The sequence below is a fragment of the Macaca mulatta genome, chromosome 4, assembly GCF_049350105.2.
Source record: "Macaca mulatta isolate MMU2019108-1 chromosome 4, T2T-MMU8v2.0, whole genome shotgun sequence".
Lineage (NCBI taxonomy): Eukaryota > Metazoa > Chordata > Mammalia > Primates > Cercopithecidae > Macaca > Macaca mulatta.
In genome coordinates, this window is record NC_133409.1 from 180,406,796 (window position 1) to 180,415,901 (window position 9,106).

General features: G+C 44.0%; 1 protein-coding gene across 2 annotated transcripts; it reads left to right on the forward strand.

The window, feature by feature from the left end:
• The first annotated feature begins 422 nt into the window (after positions 1 to 422).
• On the forward strand, positions 423 to 8,875 carry SERPINB1 (serpin family B member 1). Of its 2 annotated transcripts, none has more exons than XM_028846756.2 (7): positions 423 to 1,049; positions 1,666 to 1,841; positions 3,531 to 3,668; positions 4,209 to 4,326; positions 6,230 to 6,372; positions 6,457 to 6,624; positions 8,359 to 8,875. In XM_028846756.2, exons 1-7 carry the CDS (start codon positions 1,022 to 1,024, stop codon positions 8,761 to 8,763), a joined length of 1,176 nt encoding a protein of 391 aa, XP_028702589.1. In that variant the 5' UTR covers positions 423 to 1,021; the 3' UTR covers positions 8,764 to 8,875.
• The last annotated feature ends 231 nt before the right edge of the window (positions 8,876 to 9,106 follow it).

Genomic DNA, 9,106 nt, shown 5'->3' on the forward strand with positions numbered 1-9,106 from the left:
CAGGTGTTTGGAACTGGTTCTGTTTTATCTGATTCTGGGGGTCCCTCTTTTTCCCTATGCAAGATCCCCAAATTTTCTTCCTTCTCTCAAAGAAAGCTTCCAATATAGATAGGACTCAAAGGGAGTCATTTGCCCTCTAAGAGGTGTCACACTATGTCGTGTCAGTCATTCACACCTTAGTAAGAAAAAGCTCTTCAGGTCCTTGCCAGCGATTCCGGGAAAGGCTTAGAACTGAGAAAGGCGCGGATGCCCCGAGGAGGGCGCTGCCCGGAAGCCACGCTCATTTCTGCTTCCACTTAGGCAACCCCGGGAGCTCTGACTCCTCGGCGGTCCCAGGGAAGGGCCGCCGCCCCGCCCGCGGCTGCTGGCCCGGGTGGCGCTTCCGCATGGTATAAGGGCAGCGGCCCTCGGTGCTTCCTCCCACAGCTCGCACCCAGCTCGGAGCCCGGAGCGTGCCTTGGCAGCGTATCGGGTAAGGCCGGGACTCGGAGCGGTGGCGCGGCGGCGAGCTGGGGGGAGAGGCCAGGCCCCCTCGCTCAGCTTCCAGCCCAGCACCCCACCCCCGCCCCAGGCTCAGGCCCATCAGCCCGGAAGCTCCCTGCGCGCCCCCCACCCGCTTGGCGCCCCCATCCCTTCCGGGCGCCGCGTCCGAGACAGGCGACCTCTGATCCCCCGCCCTTGCCTGGGCGCAGGCCCGGCCAGCCTGGGAGGGAGGAGGGAGGACGACAGATGCAGGCGGAAGGGCAAGACTGAAACCCGAGATTAGAATGTTGTCCTTTCTCCCTGAATTCCCTTCCTCCCAGAGCTGTTTGTGACAGTTTCCAGGCAGCTCAGGGTCGAGCACTGCTCCTATCTGCAGCTGCAGGGAGAGAGAGGAGGAACCCCGTGCGATTCTAGAGACGATTGCACAACAAGGAGAAGTCAGCTGCCCAGCGGGCAGTACCGTTCTTCTTTGCCTGTCCTTGGGGAAATTAGGGCTCTGAGAGTGGAGATCCAGATGGGCTAGTGGGTGGCGGATGGGATGCTGCACCGCCAGACCCTGGACGGTGGTGGGTTTCCAAACTGGCACATCCTACACCGGCTCTGAGACTTTGGGCACTGGACCTCTTATGCCTTTTGAACCTCAAAAATAAGGAAGACTTATATTATTATAATAATTACAGTGATACCTTTGCCAGAGTTTTAATGCATAGTAGGTAGCTATGAGTCTTTGATAGAATGCTGTTAGTTCAGGTGAAGGTAGGCAATGGATTCATTGCCCAGTGAATCAGACTTGAATCACAGGCTCAGAAGCACCTGCGCTCCCAAACATAGGTTGGGAGGACCCAGGGCTGGGTGGCTATGCTAAAGCTGGGGTGGCTAGGGCCTGCCCCACCCCACCCCACCCCCCAGACTCACCTGTCCGCAAGGCCAGAGCCCTTTAGGGCTCCCCTGGGTGCCCTAAAATCCCCTGTAACTGCTGAATCCTTGGCCAGCATGGTCCCACATTTGTGGGCCTGGGAAAGTGTTCTTGCCCTGCTGGAATAAAAAGGCGGAGAGAAAGTACAAGATCAAGGGTGCCACAGGGTGGCTGGCAGAAGTGGAGGAAGCTTCTGGGGGAACGAGTGCTGCCTAATCTGCTGGCATGGGCAGTGGGCACCAGGGGGACCCTGTTCTGTGTTGCAGTTTTCACCATGGAGCAGCTGAGCTCAGCAAACACCCGCTTCGCCTTGGACCTGTTCCTGGCCTTGAGTGAGCACAATCCGGCTGGAAATATCTTCATCTCTCCCTTCAGCATTTCATCTGCGATGGCCATGGTCTTTCTGGGGACCAGAGGGAACACGGCAGCACAGCTGTCCAAGGTCAGCAGAAACGACAGAAAGGGTCTGCTTTCCTTCCATCTCCCTACGAATGGACGGTCTTTATGGAAAGGTTGTGCCTTTGAGCCCTTAGTGTGTTTTCGAAACTGTATTTTTATGAGATCAGACTGTCAGAAAAGTCACACTTGTAGGCAGGCTTTCATTCATCATCAGGTTTTTCCTAAGTACCTACCACATACCAGGAACTGTTTTTTTGTGTTGCTGCGGAGATAGCAGTGAGCAAAGCTGACAAAAATCCCTGCAGGGCGAGTCTTCTGTTCCAGTGGATGAACCTGGCAACTTTCCTGAAAGCCATACTACATCCTCCTGAGCTAGCAGCTTCCAGTTTTTGCTTTGCATATGGTGGATGATATGCAACTCATAAATATTGCCTGTTACATAACATGATTCAAGCATAATGAGAGGAGTGAGACATAGGGAATGCATTATAGTGGAGATAGTGGCATTGCTTTTTTCCAAGGAAAAGAGAAAAAGTGACCCTGTGGTTCTATAGTCCCAGGGTGCTGAGCATGGCTTAGTGGGCTGTGGCATAGCACGCCCTGCAGGGGAGGTGAGGGGGACACCCAGCAGCTTTGGGAGCAGGACCCAGCCCTTGGCAATGTGACAGGTCACTTCTTGTCCTTCTGTGTTTGATACTCTTTAATTCTGAGAAGAGAACTCTAGCTCGCTCTCTCGAAGGCCAGCAGAAAAGAGTGGTAAAAGTAGGGGCTCTTCTAACATACCTGCTGTGAATGACACGGCCCCTGTTCCTTGACAAGGTGCAGCCCGGGATTCAAGTTCAAGGGGCTGCGAAGCTTCTATTACTCATCGCGTTAGATATGAAAGCATTTTAAATATATTTTTAAATCCATTAAAAAAAAAAAAAAACCTCTGTTACTCATTGTTAGTTGCTTCTTGCGGGGTTATATCAGTTGCTAGCTTGAGGCTTTCCAGGGACTTGAAAACCTCAGCAAAGAATAGTTTTAAGGACTCCTCCCTCATTTCCATTAAAGCAGATGGAGCGTAGGCACAGTGCAAACATTCCATATCTCAGTGAGTAATGTGGACTTCCTACCCTACGCAATTTTGTTCTTTGTGTCATAATCATAAAGGAACCAGCCTAGGTCTCATAAAACCACAAAGGGCCACTTGATTTGTAACTGATACATGGAGAATTAAACTTTTGCCAGAATGTTAAGTTTAAGGAAGTTATTTTAAAATAAGTGAGTTACTGATGTTAATAGGGTAATAAAATTTTAAAAGCCTCAGTCTAATATCTTTGTGGTTCTGAATAGAGGATGAATCCTATTTTTACTGCTTATTTCTGGGAACGTTCAGTAAAATTATATTTGATACAGAATATAAATATGAACATACCATTTATTATTTTCTTTGGAAAAGGCAGACATATATAAATATTTAGTGTATTAACCATCCACATTTGTGGACCTGCTAGTGTAACAAAGAGTGATGTAAAAGCAATGTCTAAAGTTGTAATCATTCTGTCTCACAAAGTCATACATTTTGGATTTCCTATTGTTTGTTCTGCAGTGACAAATTAATGAAGTGTTGGGTTTGGGATCATCAATAATTAGTAATAAAAACACATTAATTTGATAGAAGGAAACACCAAGGAATCACTTTATAGTTTCAAAATAAATGGCTGTAGAAAGAATGTTTCCTTTATTTTAGACTTTTCATTTCAACACGGTTGAAGAGATTCATTCAAGATTCCAGAGTCTGAACGCTGAGATCAACAAACCTGGAGCGTCTTATATTCTGAAACTTGCTAATAGATTATATGGAGAGAAAACTTACAATTTCCTCCCTGTAAGTACTTTGCCCTTCACATTCTAAAACCCCACTAGACAGTGCAGATATTTTTCTAGCACAATCAAGTCATGAAAGTCAGTTTTAATATTTGTAAACTTTCAGAAAAACAATACAGAAGGCAAACATGGCAAAAACAATCCGGAAGGCAAACATGACAGAATGCAAACTTTAAGTGACTTGATGATTTTGTGTTACAGTCTTAGTGAAAACATAGCTCCTGGAGGTTTTACTGAAGCAAGAGTACAATCAGTATTTGTGAAATCTTAGTCAAAGATCAGAAAAGAGTGGTAATTTTTATATAACAACAGCAGTATAAGGGTTAGGCTTACCACTACTGGAATGCACAGTTAAAAATGGCTAAGATACTAAATTTAATGTTAAATGTTTTTTACTACTATAAGAAAAACTATAAGAGTTTGAAATTTTGTGTTATATGGAATTGTAGCCTTTTAGGACAATTTCTGTTGCTTTTCGGGATTGTAGAAAACAATTTCAACATGGAGTAGGAGTATATTTCCTTTCTCTTTTTTTAAATAGGAGTTCTTGGCTTCGACTCAGAAAACATATGGTGCTGACCTGGCCAGTGTGGATTTTCAGCATGCCACTGAAGAGGCAAGGAAGACCATAAACCAGTGGGTCAAAGGACAGACAGAAGGTGAGCGCCTGGGCAGAATGGAATCATTATGCGCTGGTCGTGTCATTCCTTTCCTCAGTCCGCCTTTCACACCTGCAGTTATTCCCTCCCCAGCTCCCACAGTCCTGGCACACATTGTGATTACAGTCAGAGGACACTCCCGGTGTGTGCACTCTGCACTGCACGTTGCTGGACAGCTCTCACATGTTAGAAGTTCACCAGAGAGGAAACTTAAACATGATTTCACTCAAGCAGCTAAATCCTTTTTTCTTACCAGCTCCCCAAAACTTTTAAAGTTACATTTTAAAGTTAAAACCAACATTGGCGGGGCACGGTGGCTCATGGCTGTAATCCCAGCACTTTGGGAGCCTAAGGCAGGTGGATCATTTGAGGTCAGGAGTTCAAGACCAGCTTGGCCAACATGATGAAACCCTGTCTCTATTAAAAACACAAAAAGAATTAGCCGGGTGTGGTAGCGCACACCTGTAACCCCAGCTACTCTGGAGGCTGAGGCAGGAGAATCTCTTGAACCCGGGAAGTGGATATTACAGTGAGCCGAGATCATGCCACTGCACTCCAGCCTAGGCAACAGAGTGAGACTCCATCTTAAAAAATAATAATAAAAATAATAAAAAATAAAACATAAAGTTAAAACCAACACTGAACACAGCAAAAAAAAGGAATTAAAATTTTGAGGAGAATCCAGCCTGCCAAAAATTACCTAATACACATATGGGAAGAAATGTCCTGGAATTTCACGGAAATACCTGAAATCAATATTCACAAACTACTGTGGTCATAAATTTTTTGCCAACATCTTGTCCAGTAAAAAAGGTGTGGTAGGTGGGGACTGACTTGCTCTTAGGGTGCAATTTATTTCTTTACTACATCTCTCTTCTTATCTAGTCCTGTATTAGTCAACCCACTCCAGTAGGCGTGTCTTCCGTTATGCAAATTGTTCCCGGCCATACTTGTGGTCACCAAGGTGACCTTTATTTCCATGGAGTATGTTCTGCTGGGTTTTTTTGTTTGTTTGTTTTTTGTTTTTAAGAGACAGAGTCGGCCGGGCGTGGTGGCTCACGCCTGTAATCCCAGCACTTTGGGAGGCCGAGGTGGGCGGATCACAAGGTCAGGAGATCGAGACCATGGTGAAACCCCGTCTCTACTAAAAATAGAAAAAATTAGCCGGGCGCAGGGGCGGGCACCTGTAGTCCCAGCTACTCGGGAGGCTGAGGCAGGAGAATGGCGTGAACCCGGGAGGCGGAGCTTGCAGTGAGCCGAGATTGCGCCACTGCACTCCAGTCAAAAAAAAAAAAAAAAAAAAAGAGACAGAGTCTTGCTCTGTCGCCCAGGCTTGAGTGCAGTGGTGCGATCATGGCTCACTGCAGCCTCGACCTTCTGGGCTCAAGGAATCTTCTCATCTCCACCTCCCAAAGCGCTGGGATTGCAGGTGTGTGCCACCATGCTTGGTCTTGTTCTGCCTTTTGGATATTGTTGAAATGTTTTTTGTGAGAGTAGGCATCTACTCAGCGATTTGAAGAAGTGATTTACTGATGACTAAAGACATCTTCATTAAGAATTTTTTTTTCTGAAAAAGAATGCTTGTTACAAAATAAGGCTCATTGTTTATCATACAGTCCAGAAAAGGAGAATTTTCCTGTCTTTAGTCTTTCAGCACATTTGACTGGTTTAAAATGTCAAGTCCTTTGTGGGAAGTTTGTGTGTCATCCTGGTCTGCCCCACAGGTTGTTATATGTAAAGTAGAGACGTGTTAGTGAGTAGGGCTTTCCTAATTTAGTATCTTGTTAAATGAAAATTAAGTAGAAAGTATATATTTGAATTGCATTTCCGTGCTAATATATTGTCAGTTCAAATTTGAAATTCCAATTTGGATTTTTTTTTAAGCTAACTTGATTTTTTTTAGGGAAAATCCCAGAACTGCTGGCTTCAGGCACGGTTGATGACATGACTAAACTTGTGCTAGTAAATGCCATCTATTTCAAGGGAAACTGGCAGGATAAATTCATGAAAGAGGCCACGACGAATGCACCATTCAGACTGAATAAGGTGAGGTGAGGTAACTGTACAGAGTCATGCGTTGCTCTAAAAGAATGCAGAGAATAATTTCAGTGATTTGTTTTAACTATTCAGAAAGACACAAAAACTGTGAAAATGATGTATCAGAAGAAAAAATTTGCATATGGCTACATCGAAGACCTTAAGTGCCGTGTGCTGGAACTGCCCTACCAAGGCAAGGAGCTCAGCATGGTCATCCTGCTGCCGGATGACATTGAGGACGAGTCCACGGGCCTGAAGAAGGTATGGCTCCTGGGCTTTGTGCTTTGTGGTTCCTCCGGTGTGTGTGTTGCATGGTAGGCAGGTGCTTGTTAAGTGTTCACTGATGGCTCATTTTCCAATAGTTTGTCATTCCTTTGTAAATGTAGCCCATCAACACTTGCTACACCAAAGCCCAAGTTAATTTTTTTTTTTTTTTATTTTTTACATTTATTTATAGAGACAAGGTCTCACTATGTTGTCTAGGCTTGTCTAGACCTCCTGGCTTCCAGCGATCCTCCTGCCTCAGCCTCCTGAGTAGCTAGAACTAGAGCTGGGAGCCACTGTGCCCGGCTGACGTTTCATTTTTCAAGAAAGACGGCCCTCTACTTTCAGTGGACGCTTGTGATGGGGTCATCAAAGATCTATACTAAATCTAATACTGGTTAGTGGCAGCCCATGGACAGGCTCTTGAATTAACTTTAGAGGAAATTACAGTAAGATGAGGATTGTTTTACTGAGGAAAAAGATTGAAAAGCCCCAAATAGTGTAGCATCTATCTTCATCATGTACTATACAATTCTATTATTACCCTGTTCATTCTCATCACAATTCATGTAGACAGTGAATTAAATTTTCAATGGGTACAAGACAGAAAAAGCCTCATGTGACACGTTAGGCCTATTTACTCATGTGAACTTTGTATGAGGTTTCCATTATGTGTAGGGACCCTAGCCTGCTCTGTATTCTCTGTCTCCTCCCCAGCTAAACTTGCCATCAGGAAGGGGGTCTAATATTAATCATTTGCATGTACAGACTTTTAATATATTGTATAAAAATCAATGTGGTCTTTCTTTCAGTTGTATTTTTGCATTAGTTTTTTTTTCTGATTGTAAAGTGAAAATCTCTAGCCTCATAAAAGGAATGATCAGCACCATTAGAACAAGTAGAGTGATGATTCTGTTCCAGTCCAATAGCTATAACAATAGTAATGATAATAGCTGACATTTATATAGCACTATGGGTCAAGTACTTTATATACATCATTTCATTTAATGCTCTCGACCGTCTATAAGGTAGATATAAGTAATGTCCACGTCACATTTCAGATGAGGAACTAGATCCAGTGCATAATCTGCCTTTTAAATTTTTACCTAGGAGCTAAAGTTATTAGATATTACTTCAGCTCCAGTGAGGTTCACCGATTACCACAGCTTCAGTGGGATCCAGACTAAATAGAAGAAATACTTTAAATTTCTTCTAGCACTACTCGACCTGGAAGTAATAGCAGCTGTCATGGCCTATCACAGTAATCCATTGTGGTAGGAGTTTAGTAAACCCTGGATGAATGGATGGATGGATGAATGGGTAGATGGATGGGTGGATGGGTGGATGAGTAAATGGGTGGATGGATGATAGATAGGTAGATAGATTGTTGGATGGGTGGGTGGGTGGATAGGTGAACGAATGGATGGATGAATGAGTGACTGTGTTGCTGGGTAGCTGGGTGGATGGATGGATGGATGAGTGAGTGAGTGGATGATGGACCCAATGTACAAAGTTCCTGTACTTGAACCTTTGATGACTTGGAACACCACCTCTGCCCTATTTCATCAATTGCCAGAAAGAAATAAAATTCTCCAAATGGAATCTGTTTTGGCACAAAACATGAAGGAAACTAGCAACTGATATTATGGGTCCTTTGATTCAAATAATACTTTATTGCCTTACTTATGTAAAATTGATATCACTTCTTCTTTCGCCTCATTTTAATTGCAGATTGAGGAACAGTTGACTTTGGAAAAGCTGCACGAGTGGACCAAACCTGAGAATCTTGATTTCATTGAAGTTAATGTCAGCTTGCCCAGGTTCAAACTGGAAGAGAGTTACACCCTCAACTCAGACCTTGCCCGCCTAGGTGTACAGGATCTCTTTGACAGTAGCAAGGCTGATCTGTCTGGCATGTCAGGAGCCAGAGATATTTTTATATCAAAAATTGTCCACAAGTCCTTCGTGGAAGTGAATGAAGAGGGAACAGAGGCGGCAGCCGCTACAGCGGGCGTCGCCACCTTCTGCATGTTGATGCCAGAGGAATACTTCACTGCCGACCATCCATTCCTTTTCTTTATTCGGCACAATTCCTCAGGTAGCATCCTGTTCTTGGGCAGATTTTCTTCCCCTTAGAAGAAAGAGACTGTAGCAATACAAAAATCAAGCTTAGAGCTTTATTACCTGAGTTTTTAATGGTGCCAACGTTCTTCTATCTTTACCAATAAAACCAATATCCAGAAACAAATCTTTTATTTTCTTTTTAAGTTCGGCTCTGTTGGCTGTTTACACCCATGAATTTTGGCATGGGTATCTACTTTTCTTTTTTTACATCGAAAAAATCCAGTGGTTGCTTTTGAATGCATCAAGTAAAAGAGAAAAAAAGAATACATCAGATGTGTAGATTCTTGACCATGTTGTGATCTATGAAATTGCTATATCCTCCTGACAGCTATGGGAAAACATGATAAGATGGTCA

Coding starts and splice junctions, on each gene's coding strand:
- SERPINB1 (XM_028846756.2), top strand. CDS start 1,022: ATGCTGCACCGCCAGACCCTGGACGGTG. Junction 3,669..4,208: donor AAACTTACAATTTCCTCCCT/GTAAGTACTTTG, acceptor TTTTTTAAATAG/GAGTTCTTGGCTTCGACTCA. Junction 6,373..6,456: donor CACCATTCAGACTGAATAAG/GTGAGGTGAGGT, acceptor TTAACTATTCAG/AAAGACACAAAAACTGTGAA.